Source organism: Athalia rosae, chromosome 7, assembly GCF_917208135.1.
Source record: "Athalia rosae chromosome 7, iyAthRosa1.1, whole genome shotgun sequence".
Taxonomy (NCBI): Eukaryota; Metazoa; Arthropoda; class Insecta; order Hymenoptera; family Athaliidae; genus Athalia; species Athalia rosae.
In genome coordinates, this window is record NC_064032.1 from 13883066 (window position 1) to 13905022 (window position 21957).

The following is a 21957-nucleotide window of genomic DNA, read 5'->3' on the forward strand; positions in this document are numbered from 1 at the left end:
ATCCGAGCTTGTTTGGCCAGCCATCGAAAGCGGCACGCTCGCGGTTGTCATGGATTCGAAACGGAGGGAAAAAAAAAAGGAAACAAAATGAAAAAAAAAATAAAAAATAAAATAAAATGGAAGGAGCGAGAGAGGGCGAGGGAGGGAAGAAAAAAAGCGAGAGAGAGAAACGAAGGCAATATAGAAATTTCCATGGAAATGCTTGGGCAAAGAAATTTAATAAACATGGAAAATATGCTCCACTAGAGAGGAAAAACTCACCGCCACCCTCCGCTCTTCTCTCCTGTTCCCTAAACCCCGCGAAATCATCCCCCGTACACAACTCCGATATCCAAGCGGCGGTGGCTGTGTGTACACCTACATTATACCTGCCCATCCATCCGACCTACCTATGTGCTCGTCAAAAATTCCAACGCTAATTTTTGAATTATTTACGTCAAAGGCTACGCGCGCACTCCGCACGTATATATATTTATATATATATATGTATCTACCTCGAGGTAAAGTATTTTATACAGGCAAAAGAAAATAATAGAAAGAAAATTGTACGCTTGGAGAGCTGGCAGTAGATTTCAAGAGTTTTTCAGTATAACCCATGTACAGGCTGAGTCATTTCAAGGGTCTGATGTGGGAGGAGCTTCGGTCTGCCGGTGCTCCGCCCCCTTCGTCCAAGAAAATAATAGAGAGAAAATTGTACGCTTGGAAAGCTGACGGTAGATTTCAAGGATTTTTCAGAACAATCCGTGTACAGGCTGAGTCGTCCGAAAGGTCTGACGTGGGAGGAGCTTCGGCTTCGCCCCAAGCAAATAAAAAAATTCCCGTCCAAGAAAATAATGGAAAGTAAATTGTACGCTCGGAGAGCTGGCAGTAAATTTCGAGAATTTTTTTAGAACAACCCGTGTACAGGCTGAGTCATTTCAAGGGTCTGATGTGGGAGGAGCTTCGGTCCGCCGAGGCTCCACCCCCTTCGTCCAGGTTGTACAGGTCTTCGTTCGACTTGGAGTAACGTGGATACATTATACAAAAGATTTCATTACGTCATACGTACGCGGAGATGAAACATCAACGCCTAGGCAGGCGAGGATATCGTAGGACAGGGCGAATAGCCCGAAAGATTGAATAATTAATCGTACACGCACATCAGCCGAGGTGATATCGAATCTATACAAACATCGATTGCATCGTGTAGTGCTCTGAATAATTAATTTGTTCGGTTGGTATATATATATGTGTATATATACGCGTACGTGGACCATATATCCTTATGTGGCACATACGGTGAATACCGTGACACGGTATATACGAGCGGGGGGATAGGTGGATCCATGTATTTATGGATGCCAAAATTCGAAGGTACATAGAGGGGCATATCCGCGTACATAGGTATTCAAGAGCGGACGGGAAAGCCTACAACCTGCACGGCCCGGTAGATGCAGTTTACCGCTACTGCCGCTAATTGATCGAACCGTAATTATTGAGGGTCGTTCACGAAACTGCTGCACCAGCTGTTAAAACTGCGACAGATAATCGAGAATATTAAAGCCGATACACCCCCCCTCTGCCCCCCACCCCCTCCGCCCTCCCTCGCCCCAGAAGCGAGTACTGCATGTGTACGTTTGTCGATGCGAGGCGCATCGCGTGTACCGTACGAAAACCTGCAACGATACCGAGGCTGGCTCTCCAATCGACGAGTGCCATTCGTTTCCAAGTTTTCCACCAATTACCGTCCTTTCGAATTTTTAAAGTCTGTGTTACTACGACACGTGAAGTTTTCCGTCCAATTATAACCGTGTATCTCTACGTGAAAAATTCAACGAAACACCGAATCGTTGCATTCTCTGCTCGAAAGTATGCTTTTTTTATTTTATTTTATTTTTTTTTCTTGCTCCGACACAATTACCGCGTTAAAAACAATTTGTTTTTCGAGCATGTATTTATTTATTTATTTATTTGTTGTTTGTTTGTTTTTTTTCGCTCTCTCTCTCTCTCTCTCTCTCTCTCGTATAATTTTAGAGCACGTAGGTTTTAATCCCCGTGTGTACTTGTGCGTTACGAGATTCGTTTGCCGCTACTTTATTAGTTTCCCTGCAATACGTGAGGCGGTTCGCTTCTCATCCCTCGTGTCTCTCACTCTCTCTCTCTCTCTCTCTGTTCCCGCGTCGTGCAGTCCATGTCTCGATATTACATTCTGCAAAACCGCGGAATTCGCAATGGCAGCTGGTTTCTGGTTTCCACGTAGTATGTTACCTCGCTTCCGTGTAGAGCCCGGCTGTACAGCCACCGACTGACTCCCTTGTGCGGTGGCTCTTCTCATAGCTTAAATTGTCTATGTAATATATTTGCCTGGTTCATAGAATTTACCTGTTACAAATACCTACTCGGAAATCTCTTCAAAAACCGTGTCTGCTCCCTTATCGTGGCCCCCCAAAAATCCCGCGTTTCCATTTCCAGGTGAAACCATTTTTTTTCTACTTTCAGAAATCCGAGTCAACGTTTTTATGAAATTTTCAAAATTCGAACCAAGAGAAGAGCACCTGTTCAAGGGTGTCATTTTCGGGGTTTCTTGAGGTCTCCAAATCTCAAAAACCAACGCTAACTCGGGGTGAGATTTGAAAAAAAAAATCGGTTGATGTCGTACGAAATCGAAATTTCGATGACGAACGGACCGCAGACTCGCGGAGGACGTCGTCGTCGTATCCCGCTGCGTGGACGCATCCCACGACCAAATGCGCTTGTAGTTGCATTCGACAGATTTCAACGTTGTATAGTTATACCGTTATACGTACGAGAGAAACACGTAGAATACGTCTATCCATGTTTACAGTCGACGTGCACATCATTGCGAAATCGATTACCACCCCCAACCCCCCCCTCCCCCCCCGGCCAACACCCCCTTCCACGGTATACCGAACTGCAAATCTCTGCCGAACCCGAAGTTGAGCGTGAAATAAAATGAGGGAAACAAAGATAAAATACAATATACCGTAACGCTGTATAGACGTGCACACAACGTAACGGGTGGCACGTCAACCTACTGCAGCTACATTTTCGCCGACAAGGATTATAAAATATCAATGAGCGGGGCTTTAATTTTTCAATACTTTTTTGACGCCTCGCCTACACAACATCGAATACATTTCCGTCTGCAAATTTATTACTCACAATCAGTACGCACACGTACTCGGTACCCCGTGTACTTTGAAATTTAAAATTGACCTCGCCCCCCTCCACCCCTCCCAACCCGCCTCCACCCCTTCAACCCCCGTTACGGCAATACTACATCAGACGAATTACTTCTACCTGAAGAAACGCAGCTCGTGTATAGCGTACGTAGTACACAGGTACATAAATAATGAATCTATCACATGGCCGAGGCATCCGCAGCTGTACGTACGCCAGCACCGCGATACCGATAGCGATACCTACCTACAACGAAGCGTATACTTATATACCTCCGCAGGTTTCGAGAGCTCAAGAAGCCAATATAAAACGTATTTGTCTCGATATTCAACAAAGCGTATGATATTGCCTGTCGTTCGTTCGTTCGTTCGTTCGTTCGTTCGTTCGCGCTACCCTGCAAATGGGGTACAACCGAAAGAGGGGATGAAAGGAGGGAAAGGAATTTCACGTTGAAAAAGATACATCCGATACACCGGTGTTCCAGCGCCGGCGATACGATAACAGAAGCTACAACGGGGAACTCTCTGACCTTCCGCGAAGGGGCAGGACTCGAAAAAAAAACAAAAAAACAAAAAACCCCGTGCGCTGCCGCGAGAACTTATCCCCCAAATTCGAACACGGTTTCCAGAAAGGTGGAAGGAAAAAGAAGAAATTGCTTTGCGCAAATATGGTTGGAAAAATTAGCCGAATTTTGACGTTTTTTCATTCGAAGACTGAACGAAATTTGAAAACAGTTATCACCTTTTATTCTGTACTCTGGTTTTCCAAGATTTTGGGAATTTTGACGGAAGGACGTACGCCAGAAAATCTTCGCAGCGCAAGGGTTGTTGGTTATAAAATCCTGCCACATGCACACGCGCATAACTCGTGATTTAATAATAACAAGATTGGTGATAACTGTAATGATAAAAAACCAAAAATAGGGTACGCGGGGGAAGAAAATACGAATATATAATACGTTGTATATAACCTCGGGGTTCCTCCTATGCATACGATATAAGGGTGGTTAGGTAATCGGGTGTGTACACACACGTGTATCCGAGGGCGCCGACGGATATAACACACGACAGAATTTCAAAAAAGCGCAGCGTCCTCCTATCGCGCGACAAAGGATAAATAAATAAATAGATAAAAATTTTACCAACAAGTTTTTAACAAAAATATCGCAAATATGAGAAAATAAGAAGACAGATTGGAAAACAAAGACGCACGAATTAAAAAGCATACAGAGAAATACGTTTATACCTACGAGTTGCAGCAGCGAAACGGAGAATGAGAGAAATCCGCGAAAGAGGGAAGGAAGAACGTGTCCAAAGTTTAATTAGTTTTTAGATGTCGAGCGGCAAAGCGAGTGCCGCGTACGGTATCGCGCATAGGGGAAGGAACGGAAGGAAGACCGGGAGTCCGGGGGGTGATGCGGGAGAGGCGTCGGTAGCTAGGGGTGTTCCAAGGGGTGGAGGCGACGCCGAAGTAAGGAAGGAAGGAACGAGTAAAGTTAAGTTTAGCGCAAGTGTATAAGTGTGTAGTGAGACAATTTCAGTTGAAAGTTTTTCAATTTCCCGAGCTTATGGACGCGTGCGGTTGGCTGGCTCAACGAAAGCGGAACTTACAGCTGTCCGGGGGGTGGTGGCGCGGAATAGGGTCTCACCGGATGAGACCTTGAGGTCAGGTGAGTGTCGCCGGCTCTCGGCGACTCGATCGCCTCAAATTTTGCTCTCAAAAAATCCGCAGGACGGAAGTCCTCGACCGCCCGCGGTCCTGCGAATCCTCGACGAGCGGAAACCGACCGAAGGTTTCTTTCGCTCCTCGGCTGAGACTTTCTCCGTCCGTCCGTCTCTCTCTCTCTCTCTCTCCGTTTCTCGCCCCCTCCCCGCGCCCGTTTCTTCTAATGGAAATTGATTACGAGGTGGAGGTGATATCTAAATCATGTTGGAGCGCCTTGCCCCCTCTCCCTCCCCACCCCTTCCGCTCCCCTGCAGCATCTTCTTCTCGCCTCTTCAACTCCTTCCGTCTCTCTCCGGCTTTGATTTTTCTCTCTTTCTCGTTCCATCTCGTTCCATTCGGCTCCGCGGATTCGTCGGATTCGTCGTACGTGTACGGGGCGGTTACGTCCGACGAAAAACACATCGTACAACACAACGTACTATATCCGCCGGCGACACATAAATACGAGATCCCCTTTCGACAGTGCAATTTCGGCGTAAAAAAAAAGGTCTACAACACGCCGTCGTCCTCGTTGTCTTTGCCGCTCCCGTATACGACGAAGCGCGACCGGTCGGCGACAAATAACGCGCGTCTTGTACGTATCGAGGAGGTCCTCCGGGTTAACCGGGGGGGGGAAAAAAAAAGAAAAAAAAAAAACTAAGGCGCGGGATGAAAAATCAAGGATCGAGCCCGCGTACCTTACTTTCGAACGGATCTAGTGGCGCGTTCGCCACCGCGAGCTAGCTAGCTACCTATACGGAGGAATTAGGGATGAGCCCGCGCGGGTCGCGTAAGGACTTACCGTTAAAACGTGCTGGCGAGAGCTGATTTATTGCCGAAGTTAAGACCGCCGCAAGGTTTACGATTTATAGTCAGTTCTCAGACGGGATATATCCTCGAGTCAAGAGCACCTTACCATTATACACATAGAACGCTATTACATACGCTACGTACAGCGGTGTCTAGCTTGAATTTTTATAAGGACAAAACTTCGAAAGAAAGGAACAATGACGACGAAACGCGAAAGAACAAACGGAGCGGAGAGTCGTGGGGATGATCGCGAATCGGAAGATTCTATGCCTTTTTTTTTCTTTTTCTTCGTTTTCCACCCAAATAAGACGACGACGACGATTCCGTGCGCGGCGAGGATCGCGTGCCTCGAAAAAACCCCTCCGTATACGCGTCCCGCACCCAACGGTAAAGAAAAAGAGAGAAAATTTAACGGGGCGTGCAAACAACGGGCAACGCGCGATGGCTTTTCCGTTTTCAAGTCAACGCGTAACGCGCGTATGTATACCCACGTATACGTACACGTACACACGCGCACATATTCGTGAGTGTAAAACATCCCGCAGCAAGCGTGGCGCACCCCGCAAACATTACGGTGCACGTATTGTATGTATACACGGTGGTACGTCTTTATGTATATTATTTCCGAACGTACCGCCGATCAAATATTGTCCATCGTTACGAACGACGGAGTCACGTTCGAAAGGGCAACGGAAAATCGGCGGGTCGTTATAACGCGGCCGGCAAACGCTGGAAACCGCGTGCGCCCGTAGCAGCCGGTCATTCCGGTTAATTGGGGCTTCTTCTGGTGTGAAACGTTCGCCGGTCAAAAGGCAGGTCGGACGACTGCGAAGGGGAGAGAGAAAATCTCCCCGGATGTTTAATCGCGCGCCCCCCGTACGAACGAACGAAAGAAAGATGACGACGGGAAGACGGGTTCGCGTTCGAACGATTTCCACTCGGACTCGGTGGGCGATTTTTTTTTTTTTTTTCTCTTGCGGATCGAGAAACCGTCCGGTTTTCGCCGTTCAGAAGCAACTACTCCGTTGCGACGCCCCCTCCTGCCCATCGTAGGATTAGGAGACCCCATAGAGGGAAAAATGTAATATAAAGGGCTTAAGGGCTGAGCCGTTAATATGTTATACCACGTCGCCATCCACCCCCTCCCAGAAAACTATGTATACATTAACGACGATCGCGTTCGAACATATGTCCGGGGCGGTGGATCGTTCGGCGGTGGTCTGGTATACACACATCGCATGCGGTGCGTTCCAAGGATAATCGAACCAACGCCGCCGCGCGAATTACTGCGAAGCAAAAAACCCCCACGTCAAATCTGTACCGCGATCCCCCTCGATTCCAACGCACGCGAGAATCGCCCAAAAACTTTGACTTGTGATTTCGAAACGTGCATGTTCACCGGAAGCGTCGAATGTGTTTCTTCGTTTATATATTTCGAGTGGTTCGCATTTCATCTTGTCGGTCGCTGTACGAAAAAAAAAAAAAAAACCGCGAGGGACGTTTGCGAAAATCGTTCTTCGAAGGCACAGAAGTCGAAAAGGATGTGAGATTTTTCTGACAACGAGTCGCGGATCCAGCGGCTAGTTCGTCGACGCGAAAAACAGTCCGGGCTACTTCGCAGCGTCATCCCTTAACAAAGCCACGTAACAACAACAACCCCCGGAGATAATAATCGCACGACGCGCATTACTTAAGAAAGATCGTTTAATATATTTGCTTTATGAATTACGCCCGAAAGGATGTTCCTCCGTTGCATTATCTGCACCGTACCCCTTATACATACGTACACACGCCGGTGTATAATTCGGGATTCGCATGTGAAACGTTCGTCCGATGGGGTGCCTCGGCTGGAAGACGGCTCTTAATTCAGCAGGTCGATTCGGGGGTCGGTATATACGGGCGCGTGCGGAGGGCGGAACCCCCGAAGAACGGCGCGGATGCGAGGGGGGTGGGGGTGGAGGGGTTGGGGGGGGGGGCGGTTGCGTTGCTCGTCACGTGTCGATAGCACGTGACCCAAAACTAATTGAGATACGTGAAAATTTATTTGCTAAACATACGCCCGTTATATCTGTGTAAAATATCGCTCGTGTATCCGTACGTATAGTTTCGTACACGGATACACGTTCTACGGACGCGAACGACGTTACGCGGACCGTAATTGAATACGGGAGGGATGAGGATGGAAAAAACGTTCGCGGAATCGTCGACGGAAGTCGACGAGGCGTTTCATTCCTTTCGACGAGTGGCCGGCCGGGTAGAGTTATGAGAACGCGGTAATATCAATAAGAGGGTTGAGCGTAGGTGGATTCTGGAATTAGCGTGGAGCGGACTTGATCAATTTCTGCGAGCGTATAGGTACGGCGATTAATCAACCACCACCCACCCCACCCCACCCCCCTTCCCCCCCTTCCCCTCGTTTAGAAATACCTGCATCACGTTGCAACTCGGCGTACCTACATCGTACGCGACGGCCCCCGGGATGCTGCGGGCATCGCGGAGGTCGACCGTACCTACGCCTCTTCCGTTTACTCCATTCACCGGTTCCCGTACCCCCTCGACATTTTACGACCCCCGTCCGCGCTACCCCGCGCTCCTTCGATCGGCTTCCGGGTTTCATTTGCTTTCGGGATTGCGTTGGTTCGTTCTCGTTAGACGATCGATCAAATTGGCCGAGAGCTATCGAATAGCGTTGCGGCGAGAGAGGTCCGTTAAATTTGCGTCCGAAAAATAAAATCTATTTCGAAAGGAGAAATTAAGCGGAGATGTACACGCGTGTACGGGACACAGATTTATACACGTGTAAACACGGTATGGATATATATATATATGTATGTACGCGTATAGGTTACCGGGGGCGGTATACGGTCTGTGCAGTTAATTTAGAGGCTATTTCCTCTGTAAATAGGCAATAAAAGGCACCGCGCGCCGCGTAGTCGACGGGATCCTACCGAGTATCGCGCGGGGTCCTGGAGGTCGAGAAGTGTAAGGGAACGAGGATCGCTCGGTGGGGGTGGGTGGAGGGGTGGACCCGACCCGGGTGCAATATTATAAAATTTAATGTCTTGGTTTACGGTGTGCTGCCGTAGAGCTCGCCCCGGTATAACCTGGCTTCGATATTTACTATGTAATCGCCCGAGCTGCAATATCCTCCTCGCTCACGTTATACGATGTATAGATATATATATGTATATAAATACGCACGATCTACTTGCTGCATTTTTTTTCTATCTCCTTTGTAGCCGTTCAATGCCTATCATATTTGCGAAAAAATCTTTCATCTTTTATTTCGCTTTGTTTCATTATACAAATCTTTCGATTTCTTGATCTTTGGCTACTCATCTTGTGATTTCCTCTTTTCTTTCTTCTCATTATCATTTTTTTTTTTTTTTCTAATTTTCGAGTTCAGCAAATTGATCCATTCCATGTCATAGGGAAAAGACGCAAAGAAACGAAAGGAATTCACCGGCCTGCAAAAATGTAGCGAAAAAATTCGCCGCGAAACTCGAACGACTGTGCGCTGCACAGAGGATCACGAAGAAAAAAAAAAAAGAAGGGAGGGCAGAGAAAAATAGTGAAAAGAAACAAAGTGAGAAGTGAGAGAATGAGGAAAAAGAATAAGAGAGGAGGAGAAAAAAGGCTGCGTCGACGACGACGACATCACCGAAATCGTTACGACTCCGGTCAAATCCGGTAGGGACCTAAACGCGCCCTTAGATCGAAGTGCCCGTACCTCCGAGAGCCGCGCCGAAAGCATCGGGCCTAGCAAATATATATATATATATACTTTTTTTTACGTGTATATTTATATATATATACATACGTATACCTGTATATACAGGGGTGTACACACAAACACAATCGGGGTATACGGGGGGGATGGGGGTGGGGGTGGGGGGTGATGGGGGAGAGAAGGTGTTATTCCCGAGGGTGGGGTCGGGAGGTGGAGAAGCCGGGAGCTGCGGGGTAGTGCAGTTTCGTGTTGGCATTACTCTTGATTTCCGTGGTGACGTCGCGCCGCGGCATCCAACGGCAGCCAGCAGCTCTTGGCCACCTCCTATGTACCTACGGTACGAGCCTATATACAAACACATACACCCCTAAGTAAGTATATATATATATGTATGTATATACGTATCCGTATAAAATACACCCATTACTCGTACACATACGTATGTATACACAGATCTACGATATACCTTCGTGTCTCGCGATATATATGTTTCTCGCATACGTATATATGTATATATGTATACATGTGGTACAATAAATACACGGAGTGGTAAGGTATGCGTGTGTATCGTTGGAATATATTCCCGCAGACGAAAGATTATGTACCCGTACACGTAGGGGTGTGTGTGTGTATATATATATATATATATATATAGCGTAGATAATGTACCTATAACAGATAAATTTATACCGCCGCGACTATCATCTACCTTTTTGGCGTGATTTGATCGGGCGGCGGCGATAGAAAAAATAGAGAAAGGAAAAAAACAAGTAGAAGGCGAAACGGCGAGAGGGAAAGGGGAGGACGAGCGAAAGGGAGGAGGAGGGGGTGGATTCAAGGTATCGTAATACGAAAGGAGGCGGACGATTATATACAAGGAAATATGTGAAAATTAGGAGTCGCGTTACGGTCTGGGTGAGGAGGAATCGCCCCCCCCCGGTTTCGGGAGTACGCGGGGCTTCGAGATTTCGGAGTTTCCCTCCCCAGGGAGTGAAAATTACGCCATTTGTATGATCGGCCGTTATCCGCGCGTATCTCCCGCGGATTCGGGACAACGCCTTCGCGCCCCCCCGGTCTCTCCTTTTCTCACCGCAGGGCCGCCCTCCTCGTACGCTCTTTATTCCCTTACTCTCGATACGATATGTGTTTCTAAGAGGTCCCCCGGAAACCGCGGGAACGTCTTTTAATATACACTATATCTTGCCGAGGGGTGTTAATCTGCAGGGATCATGAACCGATACGATGAAAGAGAACGGGGACTTTATCCCCGATTTACGAATGTAGATCCGCGAAACACAACCAGTCTGCACAACCGTCGTTCCGATAACTGTGTGCTTACGGTATTTAGTATTGAAGGAATCGAATTCACTGCGATCTCGCATTTGCAGACTCGAATCGCGTCGCGACGCGTACACTGCGGCCGGAACAAACTGTCGTAATAATTTCAGTGTCAGATGTTTCGCGAAAGCTCGTGTTTGCCTGTAAAATGCACTACAGAAATTGTTTATTCGGTTTATTAGTACAGTGGGAACGGTGAACGTTGAAAATTTGCCAAGTTGATTATTCGGTGTATCCAATTATGCCAGCGATATTTTTGGTATCGGTGAGCATACTGCAGAATCGTGGTGGAATGCACCTGATTTTTTATCTCTTTCTTGTTCTACGTGGGCGCGATACGTGGAGATTCCTTTAGGAAGATATCGAGCAAGACGAGTCTTTGACTCGTTAGTTTATTTTTTGAATTCGGACTTTATTTGAAGCGTAATATCGTCAACGTTCGATATGATATATTACAAGAGTAGAATAATTAACGGTAATAATAAATACATAAAAGATATGGGTATATTTTCTATTTACAACGATCATATATATATAGATTAATAATAATTGGTTTCATTTCATGAACGGGAAACAAAACCACGAAGACCCCCACTTCGGCTAACGAAGTGATATCGACTCTTTAATTTTCTGGCAATATTTATTGATCGATTAATTTACCCGTCTACCGTTTCGTTCAAATTTACCATCTAACAATTTGTTCGACTGTCGACGAGTTATCCGAATCTTGAATTATAGAAACTTGGAAGATATTCTTGCCGATTACAAGTAATTTCAAAGATTTCTTTACCAATGATAAATAATTCCAAAGACTTTCTTACCGATAGTAAATAATTTGCAGCATAGAGCTACCAATTGAAGATAAGCATTCGAGAGATAAAAGAGTTCCCTAGTTTATCGACGACGAATTGGAATCAAAACGTCATTTTTTATCGAGGGCTAATACTACCAGGGTGATCAGCTCATTTTTTCTACAGTAGATAAAAATGAAAGTGGGCGTAAAATTTGTCGGCAACAAAAAACAAGGCGTAAGTCTGGTTTTTGTGACCCAGCATCCCAAAAAATTTACGTATTTCCATTTTGGATCACTGGACAGTTACCCGCTGCCGCTAATTCCTCTCTTATCATCTTGGCAAGCCTTTCCAGAGCCTGGAAAAAAAAGCAATAATCAATCACATCCATCGTCATTTAAATTTCAATTGGTTTTTCAATTTCTCTCCCGATTCATTTATATGAAGTTCATTTGTATCCACCTGATTCATCTCGTCGTAAGTCGCTTTGGCAAATGACGCCCTTATCGCGTTACAAGGTCTTTCCGGATCCGCCGTAAATCCAGCTCCCGGTACGAACAGCACCCCGTGGGTTACTCCCCTCTGCATTACCATCCTCCATGTGTCACTCACGCCTTTTACTTTTATCCACAAAAAGAATCCCGCCCCCGGTACCGCGAATTCAGCTAATCCTGTTGGTTGTTAGAAAACAATAAGGATATTAATATGAATCAAATTAAAAAAAATACGAGGGCATTTCCTTACGAACCACTCAGCCTGTGACCAGAATCATCCGACTTCCTTCATCTCTACATCCTTTTCGCGGAATTCGGAAACGAGCAGAAAGACCAAAATTAAAAAAAGATGGAGAATTTTAACGTTTGAAAATTGAAAAGGACCGATTCAATGACGGAGGTCGCAGGCTATGTGACACGTGTCATCGCCCGTATAAATTTCATCTTTACTTTTTTAATTTCGTACCGTGAAGGTGTTTCTTCGCGAGTCCGGCCATGACGTCTCTGCGTTGTTTGTAAAATCCTCGTATCCTTTTAAAGTGGTTCATTAAACCCTCGTGACCCCATATTTTCAAAAGTTTATAAGCAATTACCTACGTAAGAGAAAAAAAACAGCGTTCAAACATTCATTTCATTATATATGTATATTAATTCCAAAGTGAATATCGACTATATACGTGTAGCGGTCTATTATTATGTTTAACGCCACATATTTAACATTAATTACACTCTCTTATCTATTTTATCGCAGTTTGTTATTGTCGTTTCTTAAGATATTCTCTTTTTTTTTGTCGATTTTTTTCCGATTCACGTATATAAATTACAGATTAGCTATCTCGCATTATATACCACAGATATCCGTATGTATTTATGCATACTCATACGCAGATATCTTCTCTTTTTTTTTTTTGTTCAAATCAAACAGCGAAATGTAATTCGATCGTCATTATCGTTTAATAATTCAAATTATGTGGAGGGAATAAATCGCGTGACACGCGCCTCGAGCTAAGAATTGTAATTTATTGCTCAATCTGCTTTTTTTCTTCAATTTTTCTATCTTTTTCCATCGTTTATCGCTAAATTTATGCATGTTTAGACTCTGCCTTTGAACCGATGTGCGCTTACGTTAATTTACTCGACGACGCAACGTGCATGTCGCTCGTGGTAGTTGAAGAGAAATAGAAAAATTAACGAAAAATGTTCTTCCCGTTTGTCGGGAATTACTAAAAAAAAAAAAAAAAAAAAAAAATTGGGGAAAGTAAAGAGGATAACAACCGCGAATGATGAAGCAAACCTGTGATAATGTTGAGGCGTGCAAGTGACTGCTTTGCATGTGTAATTCTATACTAGCGACCAAGGGTGACGCTGCCGTTATAAATCCCAGTCTCAAACCGCTGCTCAAAACCTTGGAAAATGAATCCAGTCGTATCACTCGACCCTCCGTGTCCAGCGATAAAAACGATTTCGGCGCCTCCTGTATAACATATCGTACATACGTTGATATAATCGCGTGTCCTGTCCCTTTTTTTTTTTTTGTGGCTCATCGAAAAGAGCGCTCAGTTTTCTGTCTTCGAAATTCGTATTTTCGATCCTCAAATATCTCTAGGGTGATTTTCGGGAATCTTCCGGGCGTTCTTACTTACGTCGGTGAAGTACATGTGGTGATAGGGATCGTCGTCCAATATGATAAAATCGTATTCACAGGCGATTCTGTAGATTTCTTTCCTTCTTTCTATCGGCAACACGGTGCCGGTCGGATTCGCCCCTGTCGGATTGATGTACATTATTTTCGGCATTTTTTTACCCAGCAATCTTCTGCCCTCCAATACGTCGCGCAGTATCGAAGGAACCATGCCAAATTCATCCTGGGCGACCGGCAGTAATTCCACCTTGTGCGGTGCGAGCTGTTCGTTGTTTTTTTTTTTTTTTTTTTTCCCCAATAAGAAAATATCAAAATCAGTTTTTATAACTACGGTGGGAATATATGTTTTATTCCCCCATTTTCTAAATTTTATTGTACAATTTCAATTACCACGACTTCCGCACCGGCGTAAAACGGATCTTGTACCAAAACTGGATCTTCCGGTTCCACTATCGCTTCCAATGCTTTGCTCAGTCCGTCTTGTCCACCTGCCACTATTACGATCTCGCGCATTTCCCACAAAGGTGGCGAGTGCAATTTTTTCTGAAGATCTCTTATCGTCTGAAAATATATTTTACAAATGTTCATCGAATTTCTGCATTACGTAACAATCGTTTCGCACGTCGGACGCGTTACGTGCGAAGATTAGAAAATTTATCATCCTCTCGGGCGTCCGCGTTTATTACATTCACATGTACGTACGTACGAGTACGCACGTTATCGTGCGAGAAGTTTCGAAGTCATGAGAAACGTGTGCGGCACAAAAAGTTGAGAGAATAAAATAAATGAGAAAAAAATAAAAAGAAAAATCATTCGATAAGAAATTTCGCCATTCATAATTATTCGATGTACTGTATACATATGTATACGCGCATACGTGTATACATATCTATGATACACGTTATTTATCGCGCAATAATTCATAGATATTACAAATCAATATAAAAATATTTTGTACGTCTATAACGCATCGTCATCCGAAGGGTATTATACACACGCTTTGTTTTGAATCCGCCTCGGACGATGATTTATGTGAATTTTTATATTTCGCTAATTAATTTTTCACTTATTGTTAATTACCTCGAGTAGTGGGGGGAATCCTTGGCTCGGTATGTACTGAAGTGCAGCTCCGAGTTCATCTCCTTTTAAAGTGATGTTCAAACCGTCCAATAATTTCAAATTTATTTCGGTTATCGGAAACGTCTCTTCGTTCGGCATCCCTTCCGCCAACGATATCAATTTTCCCGCTGCCGAGTACGCGATTTTGGCTGATGGTTTTATTTTTTTTTCGGTTTCATCGAGAGCAAAAAAAATAGAAAATTTTCATTACAGATTTTTGTTTCACTCGTGCTGACCGACAAAAAATATTAAAATCAAAATCAAAGTCAGAGTTCGTTTCAATTTATTTTGTTTGGTCCTTTTACCTTCGGTTTATCGAATGAATTTAATTCTGGTTTGGAAAAACGAAGTAAAAAAAGCACTTACTTATTTCTCTGGTCGGTGCCGATCTCCTCCTCTTCGACACATCGCTTATGAACAGCGAGTAATCCATGTTTTTTTTTTTTCTCCCTTTTTAATTTTCAATCAATTATCGTCGGGACACACTATTTTATATAAATTAAAATAAATTATTATTAAAACCGTATATTATGACGATATTAAACCATGCAAAAACGCGCGCGGCGGAGCTAAAACTGTACTGTACGTGCGTTGAAACTTTTATTTTTAAAACAATAGGAATAAATAAATAAATAAATAAATAAATAATTATACTGTATGCACGTATGGATATAAATGTATATTTATCTCTACTGTATCGTATACTTAAACGCGCGTGTAAAAATGGAGGAAAATTAAACGAGACAATGAAAAAAAATAAAATAACAAATCCCGCTAAATAAAATAAAACAATTTGATTTCGAGCAACGCTGTCTAATTTCTTGGTTCAACTGACTCTGGAATAAGTTAACGAGCCCGCTTTTATACAATTTTGCGATATGTAAACTATAACTACGGCAGAATCGCGTATATTATTGCGTCAGATATCTCGCGAGTATATTTATTTATGCGTATAATCTGTATATAAATATACATGTGTATAACACACACGTACCTTGTATAATTATACACGTACGTATCTCTACAACCATAAATACTACGATGCGATGCGAAGAAAAAAAATCAAGAAAAATATATGTTCAATATGCAGTACACGATTTTGGTATACAATAATATAATTATCAGAAATATTCGGACGTGATGGATATATTTTATTAACACGTGAAGTTTTTGTCAAATGTATATCTTTTTTTTTTCATTCCCCCCCCCCCCCCGTTTTCTCGATAAACCGTGGAGGGAAATTACGATCGAATGGAGAATTAATTTTACGATGTAATCAATCGAGCGTTAATATTTAAACACAGGTGTATACCCGCGTATGAATATTTTATACGCAAAATCACGTCTGGATGGAGAATTTCGTTCGTTAAAAAGGCAAAATTATCAGAGATACGCATCGATCATTATTTCCCGTGTACCACGTAGATTCGTACACGTGTACGGGTAAAATATTTTATTTCTTTACACACACACACACGCTTGCGCACCTGTACGTATACTTGGGTTACACTTGTGTACAGGCGTGATGTAAAAGTCGCGGAATATTATTAATACGGATCTCGATAAATGATGCAAGAAATGTAGATTTTACAAACGCCGGCCAATATACTGTAACAGTTCATTCGGTCGAGTGAGTGAATTTTTTTTTTTTTTTTGTTGTCGTCGCGAGTAAACGATTAGTATCTGCATGTGTAGCGATGCATATGTACGTGTGTATTGTGTCGTTATTCCGATCCGTATCGCACGTCCGACGTATCGCGTAATCGATGACATTGGACGTGAATCCCCCTAAATGCATAGGATTTAGCGGATAAATCATAACTCGATACAACGTTCGTTTTGTACTCTGCCCCTGTCTGATTTATCCGCGACTCGCGGACGTTCTACGAATCGAATTTCAAAATTCATTCGTCCATTCGTAGGCGTAGATTGAAAATAAATTTCTATGAAAAAAAAAAAAAAGATGGAAAGAATCCAGAAGGAACACATGAAATTCCGAATACACCTGAAAAACAGGGTGCATTATTTTGGGTGAAGATAATTTGAAAGAAAAATCAGCCGAACTTGAGGGAAGACCTCCTCGATTTCATTCAACGACGACGAGAACCACGAGATAATTTTGGCCTCGAGCAAAAAAAAGCTCAAGCTGACGCGGTTTCGAAGCGTCGTCAATTCCGAAGTATATTTAGAGAAATTTACTTGAATTCCGAATCGCTGAAATGATGGCTTCGCCGGGTTTATTTTAAAACAACCTGGAGGGTGAGTCTGCGAAGGGGTCGATGGGGCGGGGATGGATGCTGCCGGATAGAAAAGGCAGGCAATGAATCGCACATAGTCATTGTTGTCGCGTACTGGCGAATTACTGCGAAGCATTGATTGGAAACCGATACATATATATACGCGGGAACGTTTACGCACACGTACTGCATAACGTACCTACCGCGTATAGGGGACGGTAAACTACATTTACTCGGGTATGTTATGAATAATTTAAATCAAAACGACAATTTTAATTACATCAAATTTCGCGTACCCGACACACGCGCGCGCGTATTTACGGAGCAATCGGACGTGTAACCGTGCACGTTTAACTTGATTCCTATAAGTTATTAAAATGCAAAATTTTCCGCGAAATTGTTGTACATTGAAATTTTCGAAAATTTTCGCGAAATGCTCACGCTCTACCGGCGTCCCATTTATTTCAATATTTATGAAAATTTACGCGGCTATGGCGACAGAATTATTCCACACCTGCGTGCTGAATTTTCGTACGATACGATATCGGCGGGAAGAGGAAATGACAAAAAAAAATGTCATCCGGATGAATTTGGGGATGAAAAAGAAAAAAAAAAAAAACCAAAACTATTTTCACTCGTCGACGTTTGAAAAGAGGAAAAAAAGTCGAGGAACGGAGTTCGTAGGATTTTTGACAGCCACCAGAAAATTCATTTTCGTAGGAAAGGAGTGCGACTAGAAAAAATTGGAAGAAATAAATCGGTCACGTAGCCGCGGGTCAGGGTGGTTTTTACTCCTGGAATTAATGGCGAGTATTTTTCGAAGGGATGATAGAAAATAGGATCAACCGATGCAGCTGATGAGGTACGGAGGCTGCCGGCTAAAGAGATTTAACTCCGCAGTTGCAATTTCCAAACTCATCTTCTCTTTCGTCGTACGTACGGGAAGATAGAAAGACAGAAATTGGGATTTCTGATATTAGCCTTTAGCCAAGCATTTACCGTACGTACGACCCACACACGTATCCGTAATTCTACGTACATATATATATATAAGCGTATGCATCGGCTGAAGATGGAGATCGGTTATATACCGGTGAAAAAAGTCGACTCTAGGAATAGAAACGTAGACCGTATAGTTAGGCGGAGCATCGTTCGACGAAATTGGAAAATTTTAAACCGCGACTGGATGGCGGAGGCCTCCTCATCGCGAATAATCTCCTGTAACGGGAGATTGTCTCTCTTGGAAATATGAGCGAATCTTGGAAATCTTCGTTCAATAGCTAATTCTAATATCTCCGTGAATTCCCTCGACTTTGGCGAGAATTTCTAATGGAAATTACAAACCCCCGGCCGGGAGACCGGGGATTCATTAATTATTAACTTGTTATTATTAAATTTCATTACGATCTATCCATCTCTATCTGTACAGAGAAATAATTACGAGATTCGATAATCGCTGCAAGCTTTTGTAATTAAGGAAATTGACGCGATAAACTGATCTGCAGTCTTTTTCCCCCCATCCCCCCTGCCCCGTTAGTTTAATTTTTACATCACTTTCCACGTTTCGACTGCTACGTAACGAGGGTCGAAAGAACGCGTACCTAGCCGAAAAATAATTAGGGGATCGAATCGAAAAATCGAACCCTCGTGAAAAAATATTTCTCAAAAATCAAATCACTATGTGAAGAAGAAGCAGGAACACAACAACAAAAAAAGATAGAAAAAAAGCTTTCGAATGGAAGGAGTATTCTTCATGGGAATTTGTTACAGTAGCTCGTCCTAATTGCCGTTGTGTACGGTGCACGGTAGCCCTCCCTTGCACAGGACCAATTCCAGCTCTTCTGGAATAATCTGGACCTTCGGAGTAGCTGGGGCTCGAGGGCGAATCATGGCCTATAGAATTGCGGGTACGTTGTATCCGAGGTGTCAAAATACTTTTTTTCTCTATCCTCTATTTTCTTCTTCTTCTTCTTCTCGGAGCGCCATTGTCCGGGAACCGAAAAGAACTTTTTCGGTATAAAACGAGCGGAGCGCGGAGTCCCGGGCGGTGGGAATCGGAAATACCTGAAAATTAATCGCGGCGAGAACGCGAATATCGTCGTCGGCGCTTTCCAGTCGCTGGATATATTCCCTCGTTGCTTTGATACAAACGGATTACCGTCTACGACATTATACGCGCTGTTATGGCGCGGATTATAACGGGAGCACGAATATTATCTACTTCGTCGTAACGTTGTTAGGTCTTCAGCTCGCCATTCGTCGCTCCGCTCAAGTCTCAGTGCGCAATTTCTCGCCAGCTAGAAGATCGACTCTTGTCGCCGCCCTCGGTAAACCCTAGTCGATATTATCTTTTTTTTTCACCCCCCCTGAAAATTTTCTACATTTTTTCGCCGAGAAAATTCGGGCGAAAAGAAGGAAGTGGCGCGTTCGGATCGACCGTGTAACTTCGATTCGCGATCCCGATGGAAGCAAAGGGAAAAAAAAAAAGAAAAAAAATTGAAAGGAGAGATCGAAAGCACGAATAATTCGCAATCGGCCGGTGCGCGATAAGAATTCGCATTTTGCTTACGCGCGTTAATTTCGAATTTCTTCGTTCAATTTAGTTAATCCCGTTGGTAAATTGCTTATAATAATTAAACGCCGTTGCACGATCAGCGTTGACCTTTTGCCTCGGAGTCGCTAGAAATGAGAGACGGTCACGAAGGGGCGAGGGAGGTGGGAATTTACTTAGCGAACCGTTGCCAGTCCTTTTCCAACTACTTCTGGATGAAAAAAAGAAGAGGAGGAAAAACGACGTGGATCGGACGGGAGGGGGAGGGGAGGGGGAGGGGGGAGATAAACGAGTTACCTCAGAGGCTCGATAATTACTGATAACTGGGGGTTAAGTTCGTTGAGGAGATTACGACACGACGGTCTTCAGCTCCGACGCTTTCGATGTATACCTAGATATTCCGGACACTAGACGCGTACACGTGAATGTAAGTATAGATATATATATATATATATATGTGTAGATAGATACATCATGGAATAGATTGATCGTCATTATTGGGTAACTATCGTCATCGTCATCGGTAATTATCTGTGTGTAGACGAATGGTGTGCGTATGGAGGATACGTAGGTACTTGGTGAATATAAAAGTCTGATATCATTAATTTATTATCTATACGTTGAACGATTGGAGGAGAAACATTGACTAGATGACGTGAGAAAATTTGAAAATCAAATTATAAACTTGAATAAAAAGAAATGAAAATGATTATTATGAATAAAACATAATTGATAGATGCAAATTGTTTTTTACGCGCACTTGCAGCTGATTTTGTCACTATCTCGTACCTTATTATACCTACATACTGTATAACATTTACGTATTATTGGATTTTGTTTTATTTTCTTCATTTCGTTTCTCTTTATCTCGTATGATTAGTCTCATGATATCTTATTGACGCGCGATAGTCGCGTGCGTATTCTTGAAGCTCGAAGTGATTGATTTATTGCGTGCACGTGTGATATTTATGAAATATTTTTTCTAATTGATCAGAAAAGTAAAAAATCGAGAATATCTCAGTGGAAAAAAATTCGTAGCTGATCCAACTTAAACCAACGGATTCGTGTTCCTGGGGTCAAAATACGAAAGGAAAGTGGCCTGCGATCAATTTTAAAAAAACCTCACTCTTGGCCCTTGGACTCTTGTCGATTTTGGAGCAAAAATTTTAAGATATATTCGTATTTCTCAATTCACCATCGAACCCGAGTTTTACTGGAGTCAGGTAGCCAGCAGCGTAGCGCTTTGTTGTGAGACGTCACCTTCGGGGCTGAGCAGAGGTCACACCCCACAACAAACCGCGCGCCCGTGGCTACCTGACTCCAGCAAAGCTCGGGTTTGCTGGTGAATTGAAAAGTTCGAATATTTCAACCCGTGCATGAATTGCGACGCATCAAAGTAGGCCTACTATGTGATTTTGGCTTTCAGATTTTGATTCCTAAGCTGATTATATGTGAGATTACTCTTGAAGAAGCAAAAAAAAATTCGATTTTTGAGCAAAAAATAAATCACTGTTTTAATTGGGTTTAATATGCTTTTCTTACGTATTTTGACCTCAGGAATCCGAATCTGAAAGAAAAATCGATCTATCTTTAAAATTGACCGAGTTATCGCCAATTTTCATCTTTTTGGGGTCAAAAATGAAAAATTTATTTTATAGTCTATCTTAATGTAATTCGAGCTCAGAAATCTGAATTTGGAAGAAAAATTGACCTATCTTTAAAAATGACCGAATTATCGCCGAATTATCGCATTTTTTGGCATAAATTTGAGGATATCTCGAAGGGAAAAAATCGTAGCTCAATTTGGACGACGGATTCGTGTTCCTGAGGGCAAAATACATAAGAAAAGTGCCATACGATCAATTTTAAAAAATAAAAATTTTTGGTCAAAATTTGAGATTTTTCCAAGGGGTACCCCTTACGATTTTTTCAAATTTTGACCAAAAATTTTTATTTTTTAAAATTGATCGTATGGCACTTTTCTTACGTATTTTGACCCCAGGAACACGAATCCGTTGTCCAAATTGAGCTACGATTTTTTCCCTTCGAGATATCCTCAAATTTATGCCAAAAAATGTGAAAAAATGAGGATAACTCGGTCATTTTTGAAGATAGATCATTTTTTCTTCCAGATTCAGTTTGCTGAGCTCGAATTACATTAAGATAGACTATAAAATGAATTTTTTTTTTTTGACCCCAAAAAGCTGAAAATTGGCGATAACTCGGTCAATTTTAGAGATAGATCAATTTTTCTTTCAGATTTGGATTCCTGAGGTCAAAAGACGTCAGAAAAGTGCTATACGATCAATTTTTTAAAATAAAAAAGTTTGGCCAAAAATTGACAAAATCCAAAGGAGTACC

The 21957-nt window shown here is 43.0% G+C and overlaps 2 protein-coding genes across 4 annotated transcripts in view; one reads left to right on the forward strand and one right to left on the reverse strand.

Moving 5' to 3' along the window:
- Positions 1 to 21957, forward strand: part of LOC105689552 (retinal homeobox protein Rx-like) — a 129020-nt gene that overhangs the window by 70479 nt on the left and 36584 nt on the right. The window lies entirely within an intron of this gene.
- Positions 11249 to 15655, reverse strand: LOC105689545 (kynurenine/alpha-aminoadipate aminotransferase, mitochondrial-like). Its single transcript, XM_012406629.2, has 8 exons — positions 15175 to 15655; positions 14770 to 14957; positions 14080 to 14250; positions 13691 to 13951; positions 13342 to 13521; positions 12514 to 12640; positions 12016 to 12224; positions 11249 to 11911 (listed from the first exon to the last, which is right to left on the reverse strand). Exons 1-8 carry the CDS (start codon positions 15239 to 15241, stop codon positions 11828 to 11830), a joined length of 1287 nt encoding a protein of 428 aa, XP_012262052.1. The 5' UTR covers positions 15242 to 15655; the 3' UTR covers positions 11249 to 11827.

What these genes read in the sequence shown, in the direction of transcription:
- LOC105689545 (XM_012406629.2), bottom strand. Translation starts at nt 15,241, where the DNA reads ATGGATTACTCGCTGTTCATAAGCGATGTGTCGAAGAGGAGGAGATCG. An exon ending in GATTCCCCCCACTACTCGAG is followed by an intron (nt 14,251 to 14,769) that starts GTAATTAACAAT and finishes ATATATTTTCAG; the next exon opens with ACGATAAGAGATCTTCAGAA. An exon ending in CTTACGACGAGATGAATCAG is followed by an intron (nt 11,912 to 12,015) that starts GTGGATACAAAT and finishes TTTTTTTTCCAG; the next exon opens with GCTCTGGAAAGGCTTGCCAA.